This window comes from Meles meles, chromosome 2 (genome assembly GCF_922984935.1).
Source record: "Meles meles chromosome 2, mMelMel3.1 paternal haplotype, whole genome shotgun sequence".
Taxonomy (NCBI): Eukaryota; Metazoa; Chordata; class Mammalia; order Carnivora; family Mustelidae; genus Meles; species Meles meles.
In genome coordinates, this window is record NC_060067.1 from 104,932,631 (window position 1) to 104,960,327 (window position 27,697).

The 27,697-nt window shown below is 35.5% G+C and overlaps 1 protein-coding gene across 3 annotated transcripts in view; it reads left to right on the forward strand.

The window, feature by feature from the left end:
- Window positions 1-27,697, forward strand: part of PPA2 (inorganic pyrophosphatase 2) — a 98,026-nt gene that overhangs the window by 42,900 nt on the left and 27,429 nt on the right. For all 3 annotated transcript variants that reach the window (XM_045996664.1, XM_045996675.1, XM_045996655.1), the window contains one exon: window positions 25,168-25,295. In XM_045996664.1, coding sequence (XP_045852620.1) covers window positions 25,168-25,295 — 128 coding nt within the window. The remainder of the gene's footprint in view (window positions 1-25,167; window positions 25,296-27,697) is intronic.

Consider the following 27,697-nt stretch of genomic DNA (forward strand, 5'->3'; position numbering starts at 1 on the left):
AGGAACCTCCATGCTGTTTTCCAGAGTGGTTGCACCAGCTTGCATTCCCACCAACAGTGTAGGAGGGTTCCCCTTTCTCTGCATCCTCGCCAGCACCTGTCATTTCCTGACTTGTTAATTTTAGCCATTCTGACTGGTGTGAGGTGGTATCTCATTGTGGTTTTGATTTGTATTTCCCTGATGCCGAGTGACGTGGAGCACTTTTTCATGTGTCTGTTGGCCATCTGGATGTCTTCTTTGCAGAAATGTCTGTTCATGTCCTCTGCCCATTTCTTGATTGGATTATTTGTTCTTTGGGTGTTGAGTTTGCTAAGTTCCTTATAGATTTTGGACACTAGCCCTTTATCTGATATGTCATTTGCAGATATTTTCTCCCATTCTGTCAGTTGTCTTTTGGTTTTGTTAACTGTTTCCTTTGCTGTGCAAAGCTTTTGATCTTGATGAAATCCCAATAGTTCATTTTTGCCCTTCCTTCCCTTGACTTTGGTGATGTTCCTAGGAAGATGTTGCTGCGACTGAGGTCGAAGAGGTTGCTGCCGGTAGTCTCCTCCAGGATTTTGATGGATTCCTTTCTCACATTGAGGTCCTTCATCCATTTGAGTCTATTTTCGTGTGTGGTGTAAGGAAGTAGTCCAATTTCATTTTTCTGCATGTGGCTGTCCAATTTTCCCAGCACCATTTATTGAAGAGGTTGTCTTTTTTCCGTTGGACATTCTTTCCTGCTTTGTCGAAGATTAGTTGACCATACAGTTGAGGGTCTATTTCTGGGCTTTCTATTCTGTTCCATTGATCTATGTGTCTATTTTTGTGCCAGTACCATGCTGTCTTGATGATGACAGCTTTGTAATAGAGCTTGAAGTCCGGGATTGGGATGCCACCAACTTTGGCTTTCTTTTTCAATATTCCTTCGGCTATACGAGGTCTTTTCTGGTTCCACATAAATTTTAGGATTATTTGTTCCATTTCCTTGAAAAAAATGGATGGGATTTTGATAGGGATTGCATTAAACGTAGATTGCTTTAGGTAGCATAGACATTTTCACAATATTTATCCTTCCAATCCAGGAGCATGGAACAATTTTCCATTTCTTTGTGTCTTCCTCAATTTCTTTCATGAGTACTTTATAGTTTTCTGCATATAGATTCTTAGCCCCTTTGGTTAGGTTTATTCCTAGGTATCTTATAGTTTTGGGTGCAATTATAAATGGGATTGACTCCTTAATTTCTCTTTCTTCTGTCTTGTTGTTGGTGTACAGAAATGCAACTGATTTCTGTGCATTGATTTTATATCCTGACACTTTACTGAATTCCTGTACAAGTTCTAGCAGTCTTAGAATAGAGGCTTTTGGGTTTTCCACATATAGTATCATATCATCTGTGAAGAGTGAGAGTTTGACTTCTTCTTTGCCAATTTGGATGCCTTTAATTTCTTTTTGTTGTCTGATTGCTGAGGCTAGGACTTCTAGTACTATGTTGAATAGCAGTGGTGATAATGGACATCCCTGCCGTGTTCCTGACCTTAACGGAAAATCTTTCAGTTTTTCTCCATTGAGAATGATATTTGCGGTGGGATTTCCATAGATGGCTTTGATAATATTGAGGTATGTGCCCTCTATCCCTACACTTTGAAGAGTTTTAATCATGAAGGGATGTTGTACTTTGTCAAATGCTTTTTCAGCGTCTATTGAGAGTATCATATGGTTCTTGTTCTTTCTTTTATTAATGTGTTGTATCACATTGATTGATTTGCGGATGTTGAACCAACCTTGCAGCCCTGGAATAAATCCCACTTGGTCGTGGTGAATAATCCTTTTAATGTACTGTTGAATCCTATTGGCTAGTATTTTGGTGAGAATTTTGCATCTGTGTTCATCAAGGATATGGGTCTGTAGTTCTCTTTTTTGATGGGATCCTTGTCTGGTTTTGGGATCAAGGTGATGCTGGTGTCATAAAATGAGTTTGGAAGTTTTCCTTCCATTCCTATTTCTTGGAACAGTTTCAGGAGAATAGGAATTAGTTCTTCTTTAAATGTTTGGTAGAATTCCCCTGGGAAGCCATCTGGCACTGGGCTTTTGTTTGTTTGGAGAATTTTTTTTTTTTTTTTAAGATTTTATTTATTTATTTATTTGACAGAGAGAGATCGTAAGTAGGCAGAGAGGCAGACAGAGAGAGTGAGAGGGAAGCAGGCTCCCTGCTGAGCAGAGAGCCCGATGTGGGACTCGATCCCAGGACCCTGAGATCATGACCCGAGCCGAAGGCAGCAGCTTAAACCACTGAGCCACCCAGGCGCCCCTGTTTGGAGAATTTTGATGACTGTTTCAATCTCCTCAATGGTTATGGGTCTGTTCAGATTTTCTATTTCTTCCCGGTTTAGTTGTGGTAGTTTATATGTCTCTAGGAATGCATCCACTTCTTCCAGATTGTCAAATTTGTTGTCGTAGAATTGCCCATAGTATGTTCTTATAATTGTTTGTATTTCTTTGGTGTTAGTTGTGATCTCTCCTCTTTAATTCATGATATTATTTATTTGGGTCCTTTCTCTTACCTTTTTGATGAGTCTGGCCAGGGGTTTATCAATCTTATTAATTCTTTCAAAGAACCAGCTCCTAGTTTTGTTGATTTGTTCTGTTGGTTTTTTTTGGTTTCTATTTCATTGATTTCTGCTCTGATCTTTATGATTTCTCTTCTACTGATGGGTTTAGGCTTTATTTCTTGTTCTTTCTCTAGGTTTCTTTCTTTAGGTGTAGGGTTAGGTTGTGTATTTGAGACCTTTCTTGTTTCTTGAGAAAGGCTTGTACCGCTATATATTTTCCTTTCAGGACTGCCTTTGCTGTGTCCTACAGATTTTGAACCATTGTGTTTTCATTATCATATGTTTCCATGAATCTTTTCAATTCTTCTTTAATTTCCGGGTTGACCCATTCATTCTTTAGAAGGATGCTGTTTAGTCTCCACGTATTTGGGTTCTTTCCAAATTTCCTCTTGTGTTTGAGTTCTAGCTTCAGAGCATTGTGGTCTGAAAATATGCAGGGAATGATCCTAATCTTTTGATACCGGTTGAGACCTGATTTGTGACCCAGGATGTGATCTATCCTGGAGAATGTTCCATGTGCACTAGAGAAGAATGTGTATTCTGTTGCTTTGGGATGAAATGTTCTGAATATATCTGTGATGTCCATCTGGTCCAGTGTGTCATTTAAGGCCTTTATTTCCTTGTTGATCTTTTGCTTGGATGATCTGTCCATTTCGGTGAGGGGAGTGTTCAAGTCCCCTACTATTATTGTATTATTATTGATGTGTTTCTTTGATTTTGTTATTAATTGGTTGATATAGTTGGCTGCTCCCACGTTAAGGGCATAGATATTTAAAATTGTTAGATCTGCTTATTGGACAGTCCCTTTGAGTATGATATAGTGTCCTTCCTCATCTCTCATTATAGTCTTTGGCTTCAAATCTAATTGATCTGATATAAGGATTGCCACCCCAGCTTTCTTCTGATGCCCATTAGCATGGTAAATTGTTTTCCACCCCCTCACTTTAAATCTGGAGGTGTCTTCGGGTCTAACATGAGTTTCTTGTAGGCAACATATAGATGGGTTTTGTTTTTTTATCCATTCTGATACCCTGTGTCTTTTGATTGGGGCATTTAGCCCATTAACATTCAGGGTAACTATTGAGAGATATGAATTTAGTGCCATTATAAGGTGAACATTATAATGTTGCCTGTAAGGTGACTGTTACTGAATATTGTCTCTGTACCTTTCTGATCTACTACTTTTAGGCTCTCTCTTTGCTTAGAGGACCCTATTCAATATTTCCTGTAGAGCTGGTTTGGTGTTTGCAAATTCTTTCAGTTTCTGTTTGTCCTGGAAGCTTTTTATCTGTCCTTTTATTTTCAATGATAGCCTGGATAGAGTATTCTTGGCTGCATGTTTTTCTCGTTTAGTGCTCTGAATATATCATGCCAGCTCTTCCTAGCCTGCCAGGTCTCTGTGGATAAGTCTGCTGCCAATCTAATATTTTTACCATTGTATGTTACAGACTTCTTGTCCCTGGCTGCTTTCGGGATTTTCTCTTTTTCACTAAGACTTGTAACTTTTACTATTAGGTGACGGGGTGTGGACCTATTCTTGTTGATTTTGAGGGGGGTTCTCTGCACCTCCTGGATTTCGATGCTTGTTCCCTTTGCCATATTAGGGAAATTCTCTCCAATAATTCTCTCCAATAGACCTTCTGCTCCCCTCTCTGTTTCTTCTTCTTCTGGAATCCCAATTATTCTAATGTTGTTTCATCTTATGGTGTCACTTCTCTCTCGAATTCTTCCCTCGTGGTCCAGTAGCTGTTTGTCCCTCTTTTGCTCAGCTTCTTTATTCTCTGTCATTTGGTGTTCTATATCACTAATTCTTTCTTCTGCCTCATTTATCCTAGCAGTGAGAGCCTCCATTTTTTATTGCACTTCATTAATAGCTTTTTTGATTTCAACTTGGTTAGATTTTAGTTCTTTTATTTCTCCAGAAAGGGCTTTTATATCTCCAGAGAGGGTTTCTCTAATATCTTCCATGCCTTTTTTGAGCCCGGCTAGAACCTTCAGAATTGTCATTCTAAACTCTAGATCTGACATATTACCAATGTCTGCATTGATTAGGTCCCTAGCCTTCGGTATTGCCTCTTGTTCTTTTTTTTGTGGTGAATTTTTCTGCCTTGTCATTTTGTCCAGGTAAGAGTATATGAGGGAGCGAGTAAAATACTAAAAGGGTGGCAAAGACCCCAGAAAAATGCACTTTAACCAAATTAGAAGAGACCCCAAATTGTGGGGCGGAGAAAGGGGATAAAAAGAGGTTCAGAAAAAAAAAGAAAAAAATTTTTAAAAGAAAACAAATAAAGAAAAAGTCTAGAAAGAAAAAATATATATATTAGATAAACTAGTTAAAAACATTAAAAAAGAAAAGGGTAAATGTTCAAAAAATTTTAGCAGAAGAGGAGAAAGGAAAGAAAAAGAAATTGATAAAAAAAATTAAATTAACCATAAGACTAAAGAATGATGGGACAAAGCCATGAGTTCCGTGGTTCGCTTTCTCCTCCTCTGGAATTCCGCTGCTGTCCTAGGTATTGAACCTGCTTTCCTTCGTAGATGAACTTCGTCCTGGCTGGATTTTTTGTTGATCTTCTGGGGGAGGGGCCTGTTGTAGTCACTCTCGAGTGTCTTTGCCCGAGGTGGAATTGCACCGCCCTTACGAGGGGCGGGACTAAGTAATCCGCTCGGGTTCGCTTTTGGGAGCTTCTGTTCCCTGAACGCTTTCCGTAGAGTTCCGGAGGACGGGAATTAAAATGGCGGCTTCCTAGTCTCTGGCCCAGTGGAGGCGAGAGCCCGGGCCCCAGTCCTCAGTGCGCCCCTAGAGAACAGCGCCCAATCACTCCCATATCTCCGGCCTCCAGATGCGCTCGGAGCTCATCCAGCCTGCAACTTGTTCAAGGTAACCCGGAACTGAGAGCTCAGTTCTCGGCTCTGTCTCTGTATCCGCCTCCTTCCCCCCACTCCCCATTCTAATACCTGTGAGCTCTGCGACACTCCGATACCCCTGATCCTTCTGTGACCCTGCGGGACCCGGGGCCATGGTGACCCCGCGTGGGCTTCACCCCGGTTTAGCCTCTGGAGCCATGTTCCTCAGTGGAACAGACTTTTAAAAGTCCCGATTTTGTGCTCCGTTGCTCCGCCGCTTGCCGGGAGCCGGCCCCTCCCCCCGCGGTCTATCTTACCTTCGTTTTCGATTCACTTCTCCGCCAGTCCTACCTTTCAGAAAGTGGTTGATTTTCTGTTTCTAGAATTGCTGTTCTTCTTCTCTTCGATCTCCCGTTGGATTTGTAGGTGTTTGCAATGTTTAGATAAGCTACCTAGCTGATCTCCTGCTACCTAATGTAGTCTCTGCCTGCTACTTCTCCGCCATCTTGACTCCTCTCCCACATATTACTATTCTTAATCTAAAAGGTGCTCTAAGAATTTAAATAATTTGCCCAAGTTTGCACATCCATTAAATAGTAGAACCATGATTTGAACTCATTGTCCATTGTCCACCTCTAGTACCGTATGAAGCAATTCATACTTGATTATAGTAATACGGTTTTTCTAACTAGCAGGATAGAAACAAGATTACATAAGGCTAAGCACCTTACCTCCTTCTTGAATTTCCTAAGGATTAGAATGAAAAATTTTAACTCTCTTTTAACTTTAATTGTGCTCAGATCTTGAATGGAGATGACTTTGCACTTTGGCATCTACTGAATTTTCTTGGTATATGCTTATACAAAAAGACGTGCAGAAATACTGAAACTTAGGTTGAGGTGACATCAGACTAGAATAATTACAAGAACTGGTTTTGAAAGAAAAAAGGACTTTTTTACATTCCACTAGAAGGAACACGTATCCTCGTCATGAAAAATAGAACAGTGTTTCCTCAAAATACATTTTAAAAATCTTAAAATTAAAAGATTAGATGAGTGTTATTGACATATTTTTCCCTGAAATGGTATGCTTACATTTGTTTTGTATTTATTTCCTGAAGGAGTAAGGTATACAGAAGGAAAGTGCATATTATTTACTTTAAGGATAATTTGTATAGTGTTCACTCAGGATAGTACCTAAAGTAATAACTCTTATACATCTAGAGTTTGTAAAGTAAGTTTTGTAGTTTTAAGAGTTGTGTTTTCTTCTATTACTTCTCATTTCTTTTACCTTCACATTATTGTAATGGATTCTACATATCTTTATTGAATTTTCTTTTCTTTCTTATTTTACAGTGACCCAAGGAATAGATGTAGGTACAAAGTAAAAGGCTGAAAAAACTGTAGTATAAATTTTTTTTTAAATCATGAATCATGGAATACTGGATACCCTACAGAGGAGCCTTTATTTTTAATTCAAACTCAAGTTTTGATTTGTATTTACTATGTCTCCAAACATTATCCAAATGTTCCCTCTACTATTTCAGACAAAAGAAGAGTTTTTGTTGTCCTGCTGCTTAAGCAAATGTTAATGGACAGATATCATTCTTAAGCTTAACTTTTTTCTTCATTACTTAGCCTGGTGTTGTCTGTGTTTTCATTAACACCTATTAAAGTGGGTGCGTTGGAAGGGATGAGAACGGAGAGATGCTCAGAAATTGCAGACGTTGAAAGCTTTCTAAATTTGTGAAGGAATTTTTTAGAAGATCAGTTTATGTGATTTAGTTACACTGTTTAATAGCTTTCTCTTATAACAAGTAATCTATCTTCTAAAGGCACCTAACTTATAATTCAATAGGAGCTTAAGTATTGTAAGCACATAACTTATTTTATATGATGTTACAGGTTAAAAATAGAACTACTGCAGGGGTCTCATTTCTTGATTTTGAGATTAGATGAAATGCCTATTGTAACAACCTATGATTTTAATACAGTAAGATAAAAATGTATATTTGGTGTCATATGATTAAATAAATACTAGCTAACAGATACTAAAAATTTTTGCTGTTCTGTCTCTACTGTACATCTTTGAAAATTAACAATATGTAATCTTGAATTTGGCAATGTTTTTAAAATTTTTTAAGGTGTCCCTTTTAAAATTACAACAAAGGATAGTGGATGGTATTTTTAATTATAAAAATAATCCTATACTTGGAAATAAAAACTCAGAAGTATAAAAGAAAGGTATATGAAATAAAAAGTAAAATTCTCCTTCCCACTTCTCATCCCCTGTCTGACTTCTCATCTCTTCTTCCCTATGCTTTTAGTTCTCCTGAGTGGTTGCTTCTCTACTCAAAGCATTGTACTTACACCTATCTTTCTTAATTTATGTTTTTTCCCTTTTGACTCAGGTTGCTGCTTTGAAAACCAGAGGAATTTAACTTCTTAAACATTTGAATTTTGTTACCATATTTCGTCTTCGATTATCTTAATAACTCTAAGCATTACACGTTGAGCTCTATTTATTGCTTCATTAATTTTGAACAGTAACTTGTGGTTGCTGTATAGAACTAGGGCATTGAGGTTTCTGTGTTATTTCTTTGTCTTTTTTACAGACCAGCTTCTCTGAACTGTGTGTTAGCTCCGTATGTATAAATTTATAATGTTTAAATTTTGTTCTTTAACTTTTTTATGTTTGATATCTTGAATCTGAAAATTGAAAAATAACAACTAGTATTTACAGTCTTTATGTGAATATTAGTTATCTCCTTTGTCATACTTCTTACTGAAAGACCAATTATGGACATAAGAGAACAGCTTGCCACACAGCGATTATCACGGGGCTTCTTTCAACTGCCCTGGCTTAATAGTTCTGTTTTTTCTTAGATTCTTTCATGTCTTCTTTTTTTGTTTGCCAGTATATATTTCCCGAAGTTCTTTGAAGAAAATGCATGGAAGATTGATTCTGAGTCCATACATGTTAGAAATGTCTTTTTTGGTCACCTTCTCCTTAAATAACTTTGATATATAATGCAGTAACTTTAAATATAAATTAGTATATATGATATTTTTAATCACAAAGGAGTAAATGATTTTATGACAGTTTAAATATTTGCTGTCTATATACTTGTTGGCATTTTTATTAGATGAATCAACAGGAGAGATTAAAACCATGTAGGAAAGAGTAACTATTTGGAATTTTTTAAAATTCTTTAGTTTTCTGAGAATGTGTGTAATACAGAAATTGATAATTATTTTTTTAAAGATTTTATTTATTTATTTGACAGATAGAGATCACAAGTAGGGAGAGAGGCAGGCAGAGAGAGAGAGAGAGGAGGAAGCAAGCTCCCTGCCAAACAGAGAGCCCGATGCGGGGCTCGATCCCAGGACCCTGGGATCATGACCTGAGCGAAAGGCAGAGGCTTTAACCCACTGAGCCACCCAGGCGCCCCTGATAGAGAATTTTTTAATTACCTTTTACACACTTTTCATTGTTACTTAGACATTTATAAAAATAAATCCTTGTTAATTTCCACTACTTTAAGAAAAAGAAGCTGTTTTTGACATGATCAGTACCTTTTTTTTCTTTTTTGAAAACAGAGAAGTCTGTTTTAATTTATAGACAGTATGTCCTTCCATATTTTCATATATATTTTTAAAATTAATTTTTTTGGTTTATTAATTAATTGAATTATGATTCTGCCAGGACGTTTTAGGATTGTTTTATTATGAAGTAACTTTTTGATCCAAATGAATGTATGTGCAAACTTTGGTAGACTATAATAGCCTCTTCTTATATTTATAGTTTTTAATTTTGAAGTGACTAATTTGAAGCTAGCCATTGCATCAGAGAACATATTTCAATTAGAAAGAAGCTGTGGTTGCTAGCTATAGTTCTATAACTTTAATCTTATTATTTGACTCTTCCAAGTTTTGCCTTCTGAAACTGGAGTAGCCACTGTGAAAAATCTAAAAATAGTCTAAATAACATTTAAAAACAAATTCTTTGTACTCCCTGATAGAAAATCGGTCACTTTGGCTAGCTCATTAACACCTGAAGAGCACTAAGACCATTTAATACACTGTAATTAGATTCCAGGCTCTATTGCTCATAATGGTACCTTAATGGCCTGAAAGAGTTAAAAAGACTCTCAGGACTCCTAAATTGTTACTAGAGAATGCCTTGGCCATTAGAGATAATAGCGCTTGGTTATGAAATAAACAAGTTCAGAGCTTTTTAAGATTGAAGTGCTAGGGCATGTGTAATTTCTCTTTTGGTTAAATTAACCACCTTCTGTAATGTAGAGCTTCGCATATTCTCCAAACAGATATTTGAGCTTCTTCAGACCTGCCAGTGATGCCTGAGGACCTTATGTCAGGTGAAGTAACATCTTAGGAGGTAATACAGGGCCAGAAGCCACTTCAACTTTCAGAGTGTTAAATAAATGAAAACTATTGTTAGTTCTCTTTATTTAAATGCTGTTCATGCAGTGATACTGCAGTTTTATAAAATGAAAAATTAGAGGGGGCACCTGGGTGGCTCAGTGGGTTAAAGCCTCTGCCTTCGGCTCAGGTCATGATCCCAGGGTCCTGGGATCGAGCCCCACATCGGGCTCTCTGCTCCGCGGGGAGCCTGCTTCCTCCTCTCTCTGCCTGCCTCTCTGCCTAGTTGTGATTTCTCTCTGTCAAATATATATATAAAAAAAAAAAAAAAAAAAAAGAAAAATTAGAAAAAAATTGAAATCAGAACAATTATGTTGATGTAGATACATTCTGGAATTAATAAACTGCATGAGTGAAAAAGGGATTATTTAAAATGAAGCAGTTGAGAATTTTTCAAAGGCAGGCATCATACTTGTCTTAGAATTATCATAATGTATATGTATTTGATATACGTACAGTTTCAGCTTACATATAGAAAAATTTAAAAGTCAGGGCGCCTGCATGGCTCAGTTGGTTAAGCGACTGCCTTTGGCTCAAGTCATGATCCCAGAGTCCCGGGATCAAGTCCCGCATCCGTCTCCCTGCTCAGCAAGGAGTCTGCTTCCCCTTCTGACCTTCTCCCCTCTCATGCTCTCTCTCTTTCTCTCTGTCAAATAAATAAATAAAATCTTTTTAAAAAAAGAAAAAAAAATTTAAAAGTCAAATAAAACTACATAGTTCCCTTTATGTCTTTCAAGATGGTAATAAACATGTGAAAACCAAATCTGTTTGGCTCAAATTTTCATTTTCTAAATGAACTTCTAGTGTCCCTGCAATTATTATTTTAAAAATAAGCAAATTAACATGGTGTTTGATTTCCTTACTTTCTAAAACACAATTTAATACTGTTATTTAGGGGAGAAATAGAGAATAGCATAGAAATCTTAAAGGAAAATATTTGTGTTAACCTTTATAACCAGAAAGAATAGAGTTCAGTTTGCTTTTCTGTGCATGTACTCTTTGGCACAAAAGAGGACTAGCATGTCACCATTGTCATCCCCAAAGCTCTAATATTTCTGCAACAATTCCTGCATGTTTAACAACTATGCTGAGTTCTTCTTGTGGACTGTCTGAGCTTGAACACAAGCTCAAGCAAAATGTGATAGTGTCCCCTCCCCCCCACTTTGTTTTTCAGAGTAAGAAACTGAGGCACTGCTGTGGGGTTGTCGAAAGTCATACAGGGAGCCACTGGAAACCATTTGGTTTCCAGAGCTCATGCTCTTTACACATCTCACCACTCCTCTGAAAACTACTGGGGTAATCAGATGTATCCCTGGCCTTGGACAGTGTTGCTTTCTGGAAGTACTGACCATTGGCTCCTAAATAATTTTGGCATCAGTGGGATACTTGTGATTAGAGGTTCCAGGAAAAAGAAGGCTTTCTTGATCTTCATTCCTCTGATTTCATTAATTGGCATACCTTAATAGGCATGGGTATGTAAGGATGGGGTTGGGAGGGGGCAGTTTGAGGAACAGGGATGAATTGAGTGAAATGTACTATAATTAAGAATAGAATTAAATTACTGGGAACCTCTTACTTCTTTTTGAAACCTTGACGTCTTCCAGTGCTTTTTAAGTTTCAGTCGTATTCCTGTGATGTGTTGGAAGAGTAGGTCAGGCCTAAATTCTAAAATCCTCTCTTGTGTAAGTTACTGACCTTGGAAACATCATGTAACTCCTGGAAGCTTTAGTTTCTTCATCTCTAAAAGTGCAGGATTGATCCTCTAATGGGAAAAGCCCTAGGGATCATTTACCAATCTCTAAATTTTGGTTGTTCTAGGAAATATTTTTAATTCATTATTTTCAGCCTCTTTTAAAGTAGAAACACCTAAATAAATTATCTTCAAAGATAATGCTGAAGGAAACAGCTTGAATTAAAGGATTGTGAGATAGATCTCTTGGAGACATTGACACTTTTTTTTTTTTTGAAAGATTTTATTTGTTCATTGAGAGAGAGAGAGCACATGCCAAGTAGGGGGCAGAGCAGTGGGAGAAGGAGAAGCAGACTGTGCACTGAGCAGGGAGCTTCAATCCCAGGACCCTGAGATCAGGACCTGAGCTGAAGGCAGACACTTAACCCACTGAGCCACCCAGGTGCCTGCCATATCTTACGCTAAGGTAACTTTTAGATGATGGAGCTGGAACTTCATTGGAGGGCTTTCCAACCCAAAACCCGAGTATTTAGCCACTTTGTTATATGCTTCAAATTAAAATTAGATTAGAAAAATATTTGAATTTCTGCTATGTACAAGGCACCTAGATAGTTTTTCTTTTACTGGTCATATAAAGTTTCTTGTGAAATGGCAATGAATATTTATATTTTCAGAAAAAAATCTACCAGCTCTTTTCCAGGAGGTTTTTCTGATACGGTACAAATAGGCCTCTGTGCAGAATTACCTTGTTTGGTATGACTTTTTTTGATGTATGTTAATTTCCATTGTTTTTCATGATATTAATATATTCTAGTACAGGTGTTGATAAGAATAGAATTGGTAGAAAAGGGTAATGAATAAGGAAAAGTCAACAAAACTAGAGTTGCTGCCTCTCAGTCTGTGTTATAAAGCCTGTATGCATAGAGCAGTGTGAAAAAAAAATCTGAATCAGAGATCTGAGTAAACGGAAACTATTCAAACTATTAATTCACTGAGCTCTAGCTCAGTTTGTGATAGATAGTAGTAGATAGTAGTTAGAGGCTAGAGTTTCTAGCCTCTGTTTGTGATGCAGAAAATGCAGTACGTGTTATGGAATGGAACTGTTGTTCCTTGTGAATGTTTGTGAGATATCATTAGAAACATATGTTCTTGCTTCCCACGGATTTTGTTTAGAGGCCACTTGCGCACATACTCAGCTCTGTGAGTGCAGCAGCTCTGGAATTGGAAGGAGAGCTTTGTGCATTTGCATCATTTCCTTTGGTAAAGTCCCATAGAATTGGAAACTCTTTTTTCTTTCTTTCTTCCTTCCTTTTTTTTTTTTTTTTTTAATCCTCCCTGGACAAAATTTCAAGCATGTGACCATTTCCTAATGTTTTTTTTTTCTTTTAAATAATGTGAGCAAAGAGATATGGCATTACATTTATGTTACTGGTTTTTATCTAAAAATAAAAACAGAAAAAATCCTCAGCTAATTATATGCTTCCTTCCCTTCATGTTATGGTTTGGTGGAAATACACCAGATAAAACCAGGATTTTAATTTTTTTTCTCTAGATGTTCTTCATGGAAGTACAGGTGGTTCTTAGTTTGGGGATGTGGATAGGAAGTAAGAAATGTGCATCTGTATGTATAGTTTGATAAAGCTCCTTGGGTGATTCTTCTAGATTTATCCAAGTAGAGAATCTTTCTCTTAGCTTATCCTCTGCTGGTTGGATATTCAGGTCTTGAAATCTAGAATAATTGAAAATAGATTTGATATACATTTAAGTAGGAGATGTAATCACCTAATCAAATTTGAGGATATCCCTCCCCCACTACACACACCTACAGGTGTCACTGTCACCCTAGATTTAAAGCTATTGAGGTTACTCTGTCCTTTGAGATCCTGAGCAAATTTTATAACCCCAATTTCCTAATTTATATGAAGGACATAAGTAATACGTAATTTACAAATTTTGAAACTTCAATGACAAACTATTACCAAGCATTTAAAAAATTTGTTTTGCCAATCTGATAGAAGAAAAATGGTATCTTCATTTAACTTTGTATTATTCTACTTATTGCTGGGATAGAGGGTCTTTTTCATTTATTTGTTAGCTATTATTTGTATCTTCCTTTCTGTGAATTGCCTATGCATATTGCTCACCATTTTTCTTTTTTCTTTTTTTTTTAATTTTTAAATTTTTTAATTAACATATAATGTATTAGCCCCAGGGGTACAGGTCTGTGAATCGCCAGGTTTACACACTTCACAGCACTCACCATAACACATACCTTCCCCAGTGTCTGTAACCCCACCACCCTCTCCCTACCCCCGTACCCCCCAGCAACCCTCAGTTTGTGTTGTGAGATTAAGAGTCTTATGGTTGTCTCCCTCCCGATCCCATCTTGTTTCATTTATTCCTTTCCTACCTCCACCCCCCCCACCTTGCCTCTTAACTTTCTCATATCAGGGAGATCCTATGATAATTGTCTTTCTCTGATTGATTTATTTTGTTAATCATAATACTCTCTAGTTCCATGCATGTGGTCACAAATGGCAAGATTTCATTTCTTTTGATGGCTGCATAGTATTCCATTGTATATATATACCACATCTTCTTTATCCATTCATCTTTGATGGACATGTAGGTTCTTTCCATAGTTTGGCTATTGTAGACATTGCTGCCATAAACATTTGGGTGCATGTGCCCCTTTGGATCAACACATTTGTATCTTTAGGGTAAATACCCAGTAGTGCAATTGCTGGGTTGTAGGATAGCTCTATTTTCAACTTTTTGAGGAACCTCCATGCTGTTTTCCAGAGTGGCTGCACCAGCTTGCATTCCCACCAGCAGTGGAGGAGGGTTCCCCTTTCTCTACACCCTCGCCAGCATCTGTCATTTCCTGACTTGTTAATTTTAGCCATTCTGACTGGTGTGAGGTGGTATCTCACTGTGGTTTTGATTTGTATTTCTCTGATGCCAAGTGATGTGGAGTACTTTTTCATGTGTCTGTTGGCCATCTGGATGTCTTCTTTGCAGAAATGTCTGTTCATGTCTTCTGCCCATTTCTTGATTGGATTGTTTGTTCTTTGGGTGTTGAGTTTGATAAGTTCTTTATAGATTTTGGATACTAGCCATTTTTCTGATATGTCGTTTGCAAATATCTTCTCCCATTCTGTCAGTTGTCTTTTGGTTTTGTTAACTGTTTCCTTTGCTGTGCAAAACCTTTTGATCTTGATGAAATCCCAATAGTTCATTTTTGCCCTTGCTTCCCTTGTCTTTGGTGATGTTCCTAGGAAGAAGCTGCTGCGGCTGAGGTCGAAGAGGTTGCTGCCTGTGTTCTCCTCAAGGATTTTAGTGGATTCCTTTCTCACATGGAGGTCCTTCATCCATTTGGAGTCTATTTTTGTGTGTGGTATAAGAAAATGGTCCAGTTTCATTTTTCTACATGTGGCTATCCCAATTTCCCAGCACCATTTGTTGAATAGACTGTTTTTTTTTTTCCATTGGACATTCTTTCCTGCTTTGTCGAAGATTAGCTGACCATAGAGTTGAGGGTCTATTTCTGGGCTCTCTATTCTGTTCCATTGATCTGTGTGTCTGTTTTGTGTGCCAGTACCATACTGTCTTGATAATGACAGCTTTGTAATAGAGCTTGAATTCTGGGATTGAGATGCCACCAACTTTGGCTTTCTTTTTCAACATTCCTCTGGCTATTCGAGGTCTTTTCTGGTTCCATATAAATTTTAGGATTATTTGTTCCATTTCCTTGAAAAAAATGGATGGGATTTTGATAAGGATTGCATTAAACGTAGATTGCTTTAGGTAGCATAGACATTTTCACAATATTTGTTCTTCCAATCCATGAGCATGGAACGTTTTTCCATTTCTTTGTGTCTTCCTCCATTTCTTTCATGAATATGTTATAGTTTTCTGAGTACAGATTCTTTGCCTCTTTGGTTAGGTTTATTCCTAGGTATCTTACGGTTTTGGATGCAATTGTAAATGGATTAACTCCTTAAGTTCTCTTTCTTCTGTCTTGTTATTGGTGTATAGAAATGCAGCTGACTTCTGTGCATTGATTTTATATCCTGACACTTCACTGAATTCCTGTACAAGTTCTAGCAGATTTGGACTAGAGTCTTTTGGGTTTTCCACATAAAGTATCATATCATCTGCAGAGAGTGAGAGTTTGACTTCTTCTTTGCCGATTTGGATGCCTTTCATTTCTTTTCGTTGTCTGATTGCTGAGGCTAGGACTTCTAGTACTATGTTGAATAGCAGTGGTGATAGTGGACATCCCTGCCATGTTCCTGACCTTAGGGGAAAGCTCTCAGTTTTTTTCCATTGAGAATGATATTTGTGGTGGATTTTTCATAGATGGCTTTGATGATATTGAGGCATGTGCCCTCTATCCCTACACTTTGAAGAGTTTTGTTCAAGAAGGGATGCTGTACTTTGTCAAATGCTTTTTTCAGCATCTATTGAGAGTATCATATGGTTCTTGTTCTTTCTTTTATTAATATATCATATCACATTGCTTGATTTGCGGATGTTGAACCAACCTTGCAGCCCTGGAATAAATCCCACTTGGTCGTGGTGAATAATTCTTTTAATGTACTGTTGGATCCTGTTGGCTAGTATTTTGGTGCTCACCATTTTTCTACTGAGATGATATATTCTGTTGACATATGGAAATTGCTTGGATATTTTGGTAGTTAATTCTTTATCATTTAGGCTACAAATATTTTCTCCCCATCTGCAGAAAAACTGTGGCCTTTTGGCTTCTAGAGATTTCAATTTTGATGTATTCCTTTTGTCCATTTTTATACATGTCTTCAACATTTTGTTTCTTAAGGATTTGTTACATGGTCAAAAAGATGTTTTTCTTTTTGTTTCCTTTTTGTTCTTTTGTATTTTTTTTAACAATTGGATCTTTAGTCTATGTGGAATTTTATTTTTTCCATATGTATAATTTTTCCAACACCACTTTCAGAAAAATCTGTTTTCTTCCCACCGTTTTGAAATGTCTCCTTTATCATATATTGCATTCTTATTTATACCAAGAGTTGTTTCTGGATTCTGGAATCCACTGTCACTGTTTAGTATCAGCGATCTATTCCTGAGCCAGTGCCATATTATTTAATTACTTTAGCCTCATAATAAAACATTTACAAGACAAATCTTTCTCTTTTAGTTTTACTTTTTCAGACTTGTTCTGGTTTTTCTTATGCTTTACTCTGTGCAAATTTTGGGATCGAATTGTCAAGGATTTATGCTATCATTAGTAAATGTTTGCATCAGTGAATATATTTATATATTTTGCCATTTATTCAGGAGTTCTATTATTTCTTTTAGTAAAGTGTGAAGATTTTGTTATATTTTATGTTAGATTTGTGTCTAGGTATTTAGCACTGATTTTTCCAGTACAAGGCTTGTTATAGTGCCTGGCATGTTATAGGTGCTCAATAGATTTTTTAAATTGATGAATAAGTGAATATGCATGTAGTTATAGATAGATGATTGTATTGAGCAAAATCTGAACATAATAAATCCAAAATAGGTGAATTTTCACTTATTTTAATGGAGAAGATATTTATACTTAAAATTCTGGCTTTTTTATTTTACTTTTATTGATGCTGATACCTATAATTTACAAGTTTTCAGGCACCATTATGCTGAATTGCATCTATCTCTCAAACACAAATTGATTTGCGAAATTTGTGAAACCAGAAGAAACACACACACATAATTTTTTACATTTACCCACATACTTGCCGTGTCCATACCTATATATTTTGTTACAGAAAATAAAAAGAAGCTGAAGATTTATAGTTTCCATTTGGTGTCATTTACCTTCAACATGAAGAGTTCAGCATTTTTTTTGTAGCGCTGTTCTAGTGATGAATTCTCTCCATTTCATTGATCTGATATTCTTTTCTTGCCTTTGTTTTGAAAGTATTATTTCACTGGATATAGAATTTTGAGTTAAAGAGATTTTTGTAAAGATGTTCCATTTTCTTTTAGTCTCCACTGTTTCTGATAATAAATCAACAGTTAATATATTATTATCCAGTATATAATGTTTTTTCTCAGACTATTTTAATGATTTTCTCCTATTTTTAGATTTCAGCAGTTATTCTGTGATATGCTAAGCTATCCTTTCCATTGTATTTATCCTGCTCAGGATATATGAACTTTGCATATCTTCATGTTCATGTTTTTACCACATTTGGGTAAAACCCAAATTACTTACTGTAATCTTTTTTACCCCATTCTCTCACCTTCATTCTGAGACTCCTAATACACATATTTTAGACCACTTTCTATTGTCTCACTGGTTACTAAAGCTCTCTTTATGTCTTTACAGTCTTTATTCCTTACTCTTCTTCAGACAGGATAATTTTGGTTGTTGTCTTCTACTTCTGTGATTTTTTTTTTGTCATGTCCAAGTTCTGCTAATTAAGCCCATCTGATTTTTCATTTCATATGAAATATGAAATCATACTCCCTCATATGGTTCTTTTTTCTTATGGTTTTATAATTTTTCCTCCTTAACTGAAATTTCCACATGTTCAGTGCTTCATAATCATATTTTTTTGAATGGCCTTGACTGTGTTTATAATAAGTACTTTAAAATCCTCATTTGTATGGGTCATCTCGGGATTAGTTTCTTTGGGCTGTTTTTTTCTCTTGATTAAGAATCCCAGAAATATTCTAGTATGTGCAATAAATCTTATGGTCCTCTTGCTTTTACCTGACAGGTATTTTTGTTCCATATTGAGTCTGCATGTTGCTTATCTTGTTTTTGAGTATTTTTGGCTTTCTATTTTTATGTTTTCTATCTTGGTGTAGGTAAACCTGAGGGAGTTTGTTGAACCATGAGTTCACTGTCTCATTTTTGTCAGAGGTTTCTGTTTTTTTTTTTTTTTTTTTAAGATTTTATTTATTTATTTGACAGAGATCACAAGTAGGCAGAGAGGCAGGCAGAGAGAGAGGGGGAAGCAGGCTCCCTGCTGAGTAGAGAGCCTGATGTGGGGCTCGATCCCAGGACCCTGAGATCATGACCTGAGCCAAAGGCAGAGGCTTAACCTGCTGAGCTACCCAGGCGTCCCGGTTTCTGTTTTCTGTAAAAAGAAGTGCTTCAGATAGTAGGGCACTGCTTTTAATTGATAATGTGCTTAGTGTACTTGAACTGAGTGAGTCTCACTTTAGAAATAAAGGAATTTTATTTATATATTTCCTCTCTGTTCCAATGTTTTAAAAAATGGTTGTTTAGATTTAACTTAAACATGGTAGAAATGAAAAACCTTTATAAGAACTAAACTGCAGTAATACTAGAAATAAAGGTAAATGTGTGCATCATTAAATAAGAAATTACAAATTCATTTGAGGCCTGGACTTTACCATAAGATAAAATATTGTCTATAGAAAAATTTTATGATTAAGTGCTCATGTGTTTATGTGTGTTTATGTCCAGATGCCTTTTATGTTATTTTTATTGTTTTTTACAGTACTTATATCAATGCCTATCTTCAGTTTCTTAGTAGTCATACACATTAAACATCAAATAACTGTCAGTATTAATGAAAATTTGTTCAGTAATTTTCTTAATTATTAGTTCATATTTATTTATTTATTTTTGAGCATGTAATACTCTAGGTTTGCCTGTGAATATAACTATGTCTACATTCCATGGAAAAGTCTTTAGCGGATTGGAAGAATTATAATTCTTAAGAATTATCCCTTTTTGGGGCGCCTGGGTGGCTCAGTGGATTAAGCCGCTGCCTTCGGCTCGGGTCATGATCTCAGGGTCCTGGGATCGAGCCCCGCATCGGGCTCTCTGCTCCGCGGGGAGCCTGCTTCCTCCTCTCTCTCTCTGCCTGCCTCTCTGCTTACTTGTGATCTCTCTCTCTCTGTCAAATAAATAAATAAAATCTTAAAAAAAAAAAAGAATTATCCCTTTTTTTTATTAAATGATTTTTAATTTGTTATTTAATCTTCACAACAACCTTGATTTTGTACATTTTGTGATTGAGGAAACACACAGACCAAGATGATGCACTCTGTGAGTGCCAGAACTGAAGTTTGAACTTAGTGCCATTCCAAATGGGATATTTTTAATTGTTTACCTTATTTCTTCATATAAACTTTGAACATTCTTATTTTTGTTATTTTCTGAATATTCTTAGTTTTTATTTCCTTTTGGACCAAAAAAGGTTTTCATTAAGTAAATAACAAAGAGTATATTTTTCTTTTTTTGTTTTCAATATCCAATTTTTAGGTATACAAAAAGTTGAGGGGACTGGGTGTGATTCTTTTTTGGTATGCAGGAGAGTTATTTAAAATCTTTTATTGTTGATTTTTAGATTTATTGTATAGTTTACTAGATGTGTTGTCCTCAGTTTCTCATGCTTAAAATTTCTTTATGTTCTGTTTATTTTTAATACATAATTTAATATATCTTCATTTTTAAAGTTCATTATTGCTTTACTGTATCTCTAGATTAAAAGATCTCATAGTTTGGTATTTCTCATTCTTGATGAGCTCAGTGTATGAAATTAACCTTATTAACTCAACTTTTCACCTCTTTTACATCATTTATTTCTGAAATCTAGGTAAAATTGAAGTCTAGGCAAGCACATATGACTAGAAACTCTCCCTTGTGTGAGAGTGTATTTTTAGTAAAAAAGAACAGAAGAAACTTCAATTCACAAACCATTTTTTTTTCTTTTTGCTTAGTAGATCACAATTTGTGACATTTTTTTAGGTTTTAGAAACAAGTGAATTGGTATATACTGAAAAGAAACCAGATTACAGCAAACATATACCAATATATCTGATAAAGGAAAATGATAAGTTACAAAATTTCTTTTAAAAAATGTGAAGTGTTACGATCCTTTATTGTCTGCAGGCAGAATGATGGGTTTTGACTAAGATATTTTAGATTAATTTCTTTGCTTTTATAAATTTCTAAATCAAAATTAGTTAAGAAAAACAAAATTAAACTGGAGAGTGCTAAACTTGGAAAAGCCAAATTGAGCTTTAAAATTTGTTATTGTATTGCATCATTTTCTGTTTTGCCTTATAGCTAGCATTTAATAAAGAAATTTATAAATATTCCAATGGATTTACATAGAACTATGACTACTTATAAATTATATACTTTAGTTTTAATATAAAAATTCTCTTAAGGAAACTCCATGTAATCTTTGTTAATTAAACTTTCAAGTTTGGAAACAGATTTGTTATAAAGTAAATAATGGCTGTATACTACTTGTAGGAAGTATGACACCTTTTATGAAGCTTTAAAAAATAAACTAGGGTGAGGGGTGCCTGGATGGCTAAGCGACTGCCTTCGGCTCAGGGTCCTGGGAGAGTGCCCTTCATCGGGCTCCCTGCTCAGTGGGGAGCCTGCTTCTCCCTCTCCCTCTGCTGCTCTGCCTGCTTTTGTCTCTCACTCTCTCTGTCAAATAAACAAGTAAAATCTTTTAAAAAATAAAAATAAAAATAAATAAATTAGGGCGATAAATATTTAGGTAATTGCTTTTAATTGTACTATAATTTAAATTGTTACTTAATATTGCCAATTATTCCTTTTTAGTTCTTTGGAACTTTAAATTTTATCTAAGTCTGATCTTTACTGGTTTTTGTTTTTAATTTTTTCTTTCATTGGTAATTCCTCTCAGTTCTGCTTTCTAAAAATATCCCCAATTGACCATTTGTCACCACCTCCACAAAACTACCATTTATCTGGGTCCTCATCATATTTCATCTGTGTGGCTTCTCTGTGTAGCTTGGTGCTTGATTTCCTTCTGTTTCTCCCTTTCCACAGTCTTTTACCTACACAGCAAAAAGAGCGAGCTTCCTAAAACCCATACTCCTCAGCCCAGAATCCTCTACTGGCTTCTCATCTCAGAAAGGATGGCTCTTAGAGTCCTTTGTGACTGGCCTGTGGCTGCTCCTCTCATTTCCGCTCCTTACACTCTTTCTTCACTCTACTCTAAACATAGGGCTTTCTTATTGCCTTCCTTAAACATGTTAAGCACACTCAAACTTCAGAATATTGGTACTTCCTATCTTCCTCTCAGGACTCCTCTTCTAGATATTTGAGTGAGTTGTTCCTACACTTCATCCAAGAATTTGCTAAATAAAATGCATTTTATCAGAGGCTGTCCCTGACCTTTCATATTTAAAATCCTTTTTGCGGAGATAGATACCTAACTGTAGATTTTTATGTCTTTTTCTCATCTTTAAGTATTTTTTCACTCAGGCCTAATTTGACAACAGGTATTTTTAGCAACACACTTTATTGAATTCTTTCAAAACATTCAAATTACTTTTGCAGAGACAGAATCTTTTTTGTACTGTCAAAAATCATTGCCTTATATAATATTTTACTAATTCTCAAGATTTTAACTACTGATATAGTTGGCATAAATGTTTTGGGCATAAACAAACCTGATGCATGGTAAAGCTAAAACTTACCTGGTACAAGCAAAGGGTGGACTTCATTCCAGAGTTGTCTACCAGACTCAACATACCTACCACCATGGACATCAGTCAGAGTATTTTACAGAAGTGCAAAGTCTTTGTTAATAATCCACGGAGTTGATCAAGTAGATCTCAATTAAAAGAGTTTGATTCGTAATTAAAAACAAACTGAAATGTTTGGCTTGATTATGTAAAAGAACTCTTCTGGATTATTCTGATTTTATTGTTCAGTTAGTTCATCTTGAAAATAGGTTGTGTAATTGTTATAATAAAAACTTACATTTGAAGTTAACTCCAAGATTGGGAGTGAATGACTTCTAGTGAATTATTGTTTTTCTTAACATATGTAGTAAAAAAATGACATCTAATGAAAAATTCTGCAAGTGTGTGAAAGTGATGGTTGCACAATATTGTGGTGTGCTCAGTAGTAAATTTTATATTGTGTATGTTTTACCACAATAAAACTAAAAAGAACATCTACACGTGTATTCTTTTAACATGAGGAAAACCTGTGACAATGTAACTCTACAGTATAGAAGAAAAAGCAGAATTCATGGAATTAGAAGACTTGTATAATACTAATTATGCCATGAATATACTGGACAAAGTTTGGCAATTCTTTTGTATTTTCTTAGCTGTAGTTTTCTTATATTTAATATGAATGTACTTCTCAGTTTTATGAAGAACAAATGAAGTTGTTCAGCTTATGAAGAACAAATGACGTCTTTTTTAAATTATAAATCAGTTTACGGATTGTAGGTATAATTTTTCATATTTTCAGAAAAGTAATTGAACTGGCTATTGGTATTAGATATAAGATTTTTGGCTCGAGGCATTTGCTGTTGAGGTTTCTGTGTATTTTGAATTGTGTGTGGGAGGGGGTGAAAATACATCTTTTTTCCTAGGTTATAGTTAATTGAGAATGGAAATGTTTATCTTACATTTGGAGTGTTTTGTTGGCATTATTAAATTGTCAGGATTTCTGTTATTGTTGTCTTTGCCTAACAAGCCTTCATAATGTCTGAAGAGAAAGCTGCCTAAGCCGAGTTAGATATTGGATAACTTAGCTTTTCCTTTCTTATTTGAAGTCACTTGGTTAAAAAGCATTTACAAAAAAAAAAAAAAAAAAAATTGCTGTGGGATAGAGAACAGTAGATTGGGTAAGGTATAATGATAAAGTAATAAATCAGATTTAAATAATAGAAAATTATTTATTTTGAACCATTGATTAAATTGCATTGCATTTCTGCATTAAGTTCAGTGAATTTTAAAGATTATTTTTCCGTCTAAGAAAACAATGAGTGGGGGGAACTCATCAGTCAATTTAAGAGATATTTTGCAAAAATACAGTATGTAGGAAAATGATCAATAGAAAGCTCACTTTAGCAAGAAGCACCTTCTAAAGGGCAAGAAGAAAATCAGAATTTGAAGAGGAAACAATGAGTATTAGATGAAATATATATTGAGTGTTTTATTTTGGACATGACAAAGAACTGTGACGTAAGATACAACATATAATACTAAAAAAGTCTTAGTCTTTTTAGAATTCCCTATCTCTAACATCTTCCATTACTTAGAAGTATGTATTGGAAAAAAGTATGTATTGACTGTGATTAATAGAATAGGTGTGCCCTGTGTTCAGTTTCAAGTAATTATTTTTTCCCCTTAGTTGTAATATTTCTGCTGTTTGCCTCAGAATTACTTGAGATAGACGTATGGCCCATTGATGTATTTAAAAATGTTAAATTTGATTGCCTTATGGTAGCATACTCAGGCTTTCATTTGCTGTGGTTTCTGCCATTCTTGCGCTGTCTGCCTTACAACACTCATTTCACTTACATGAAACATCTGGCTTCTGGAGATATAATGTAACTATTACAAAACCTTGACGGAACAGGCAAAAGGCAAGCACAGCAAACAAAAGCATAATTCCTAACTCATGCCTGCAAAATGCTTACCTTTCGCTATCATGCCTGTGAATGGAGATTCCCACGAGACTTGGATGAGCAGGTCTGAAACCAGTGGTCTTTGAATTATCCCAATGCATTGTGTCATCTATATTTAGTAATAAGTTTCTCATTTTTCAATTGCTGTAATGGCTGTTATATTGTGCATAAAGGACCATGATAAATTTCCCCTAAGTCAAAGTCTGGTGGAGAATATAGGTTGCCAGTTTTACCTAGTTATTCCTCATATTTTATTTAATTGATATTTATTGGAAAGGATACATTCTTTGGAGACAGACCTCTTTTGGAGAAGGGTCTGTTATTAATATAGTAATATTTCCAGTTATTTAAATGAAGTCCTCAAAATGTGATGGTTGAGCTGTTCTTGCAGTTTAGAACTTAAATCCTGGAAATCATTACAGAATTTGAAATGAAAAAAAAAAAACTGAACCATCCAGATATCACTCTGTTTAAAATTGCCATATGCATTCTCTTTTTCTCTGCTTTATTTTTTCTTCATCAGACTTTTACCACTAAACATTGTATATTTGTCTCTCTGTTTGTTGTCTGTCTCTTCCTACTATATAAACTATGAGCGTAGGGGCTTATTTCTGTTTACTGTTCTACTTTACTGCTTAGAACAGTGTCTGACACAGAATGAGAAACTAAGTATTTGGTGTATAAGTGTGTAAAACCCTTTTCATCTGACTTTAGTGTATCCTCTTCCGGGGACTGCCCTCTGCATTTTATCTTCAGTTGTCCTTTAGCTTAATATTTCAGAAACACAGATCCTGATGTAAATGACCTTACTCTTAAGCCCTTTTGCTCACAAAATGACATCAGTCCATAAGTATATCTCACTTACTACATTGCTGTTAGTTGTCTATTTGCCTTAATTAGACCTCTGAGCTCCTTGAGGGAAAAAACTTTTTTGTCTTCATCTGCTTATCCCCCATGCTTGCCATACTATCTGAAGGTGCTTAAGAAATGTTGTAGAATGAAGGAGTAATGTTTTACATGTGAAAAAAATCTCCAGTCCAGAGGTAGTATGGTACATGTTAATGATTATGCTGAAAGTTAGCCCCAGAGGTGGATTCCCTTAGTCCAGTGTTTTACTACTAACGAGAATGGATTTCAGCTTTTAACAAAAAGCATTTTGTTTCTTCACTTGCAGATATTGATGATGTTAAGAAATACAAACCAGGTTACTTGGAAGCTACGCTTAATTGGTTTAGATTTTATAAGGTGCCAGAAGGAAAACCTGAAAACCAGTTTGCCTTTAATGGAGAATTCAAAAACAAGGTGAAAATGATAATCTTTATTTGAAAATGGACCTTGTGATGCTTGTACAATACTTCTTTCAGTTTGGGGCGTTTCTTATGTGAATATTTTTATGTAACATGGTAACAAAAGTGCTTTATATTGACTTCAATATTTAAGGCATTTTATCATATATATTTAAGAGGATTTTTTTTCCAGGAGATTTAAGTGAATTAATAAGCTTTGATACATATATATATATATTCATCTCTTTATCTGTTGATAACTCCCTCATCTCAGAAAATGAAGGATTTCCATGGTTAGTCTAACTCTGCAAACTGTGTATGAAGAAGCTTCCATTTCCTATTCCGGAGAGGAGAAAGTTACTTACTTTACTTACTGTAAATCCAAAGGGGCTTCTCCCTTAAGAGTTCAGTCCACCATGACTGACTTAAGCTGCTTAACAATTAAGAAAGCATTTCAATTATCTTACTGTCATAGGATTTTTCAATTAGAATACCACAGAGTTACCATGAAGTTTGTCTGATATGACACAAATGGAGAAAATGGACCAAAAACATCAAGTCTAAGTCATGGAATTTTTTTTTAAAGTTATCACCATTATTTAAATTACACATACACCAACACTGAAGTGGGTACTAATAAGTAAAGTATAAGTAAAATAAACAATGTGAATGGAAGCTTAAAAATTATAATAAATAGGGGCGCCTGGGTGGCTCAGTGGTTTAGGCCACTGCCTTCGGCTCAGGTCATGATCTCGGGGTCCTGGGATCGAGTCCCGCATCGGGCTCTCTGCTCGGCAGGGAGCCTGCTTCCCTCTCACTCTCTCTGCTTGCCTCTCTGCCTACTTGTGATCTCTCTCTGTCAAATAAATAAATAAAAATCTTTAAAAAAAATTATAATAAATATCTTGCTATATAAGAATTTATTGCTTGACCTAGTACTTTTGAAGAGGTGCATTCAAAGAATCCTTAAGATCTTGAGGGCTTTGTCTAAGACTTAGTAAATATAGATATAAAATCTGTTTTCAAATAGATACTCTTTCTTTTTTTTTTTAAGATTTTATTTATTTATTTGACAGACAGAGATCACAAGTAGGCAGAGAGTCAGGCAGAGAGAGAGGGAGGGGGGAGCAGACTCCCCACTGAGCAGAGAGCCCGATGCAGAGCTCAATCCTAGGACTCTGAGATCATGACCTGAGCAGAAGGCAGAGGCTTAATACTGAGACACCTAGGTGCCCTGATACTCTTTCTTAAAAATAAAATATTAAAAATTTATAAGATAAATTATTTTTTGTCTTTTTCCTGTAAAAAATTGTATATTTTATATTTTTCATTTGAACTTTTGTGACTCCTTATTGCCTCAGGGTAAAATTGATAAAATATGAATTTATAGATTGAAGTCGTTTGGGGTGGTTGTTTTTTGTTGTTGTTTTGTCATACTTTGTTTTCTTTTGCTTGATTTTGATAAATATTAATTTTTTTCTGAGTGAAGACTAGATCAATTATACAAACTGATTTTGGAACATAATATTTATTACTTTTTACCACTCTATTTAAAATATAGTGCCTACCTCAGGAAAATTAAATTGTATCTCTTCACCATTTTTTTTTACTATTACGTTAATGTTAGTCACCATACAGTACATAATAATTCCCCATATAGTTTTCCATGATTCATTGTTTGCATGTAACACCCAGTGTTCGTTGTAATATGTGCCCTCCTTAATTCCCATCACCAGGCTAACCCATCCCCCAGCCCCCTTTCGTCTGAAACCCTCAATTTGTTTACCGGAGTCCACAGTCTCTCATGGTTTGTCTCCCCCTCCAATTCCACCCCCCCTTCATTTTTCCCTTCTAATGTCCTCCATGCTATTCTTTATATCCCATATAGAAGTGAAACCGTATTTGAAAAGATGACACCATGTTTGAAAAAGATTTTTCCTGCCAACTCCTTTAAGCAGGTGGAAAAGTCATTCTAAATAAGCATAATTATCTGAATGATTCGGTTAAAAATCTTTCTTTGTATTATCCGGACAATAAATTGGCTTTTTTGTCCCAGATCTTAAGTGGAACTCCCCAACACTGCCTTTTGGGGCCATACTCGTTTATCTCAGGCAACAACAGAGCGGAAAGACCTTTTTTTTTTCCCCCAGAAGTACATTTCTCATTATTACATCTTGGTTCCCAAGATTTTTTATTTTCTTCTTTCTTATCATAATGTGTTTAGTTGTCATAGGAGGTAGTATGAATTAGTTAATATATAAGGACCCTCCTTAAGGAAAATTAGCAACATTAGGAGGAGAAAAATGAAATTTGCTGCTTTGGAATAACAAAGCAAGTGTTCCTTTAGATAGTCTAATAGATAGGAATCTAGCAAGAGGTATATATTGTTGATTTTGCATTTTGGGCCACAGTAGGAAT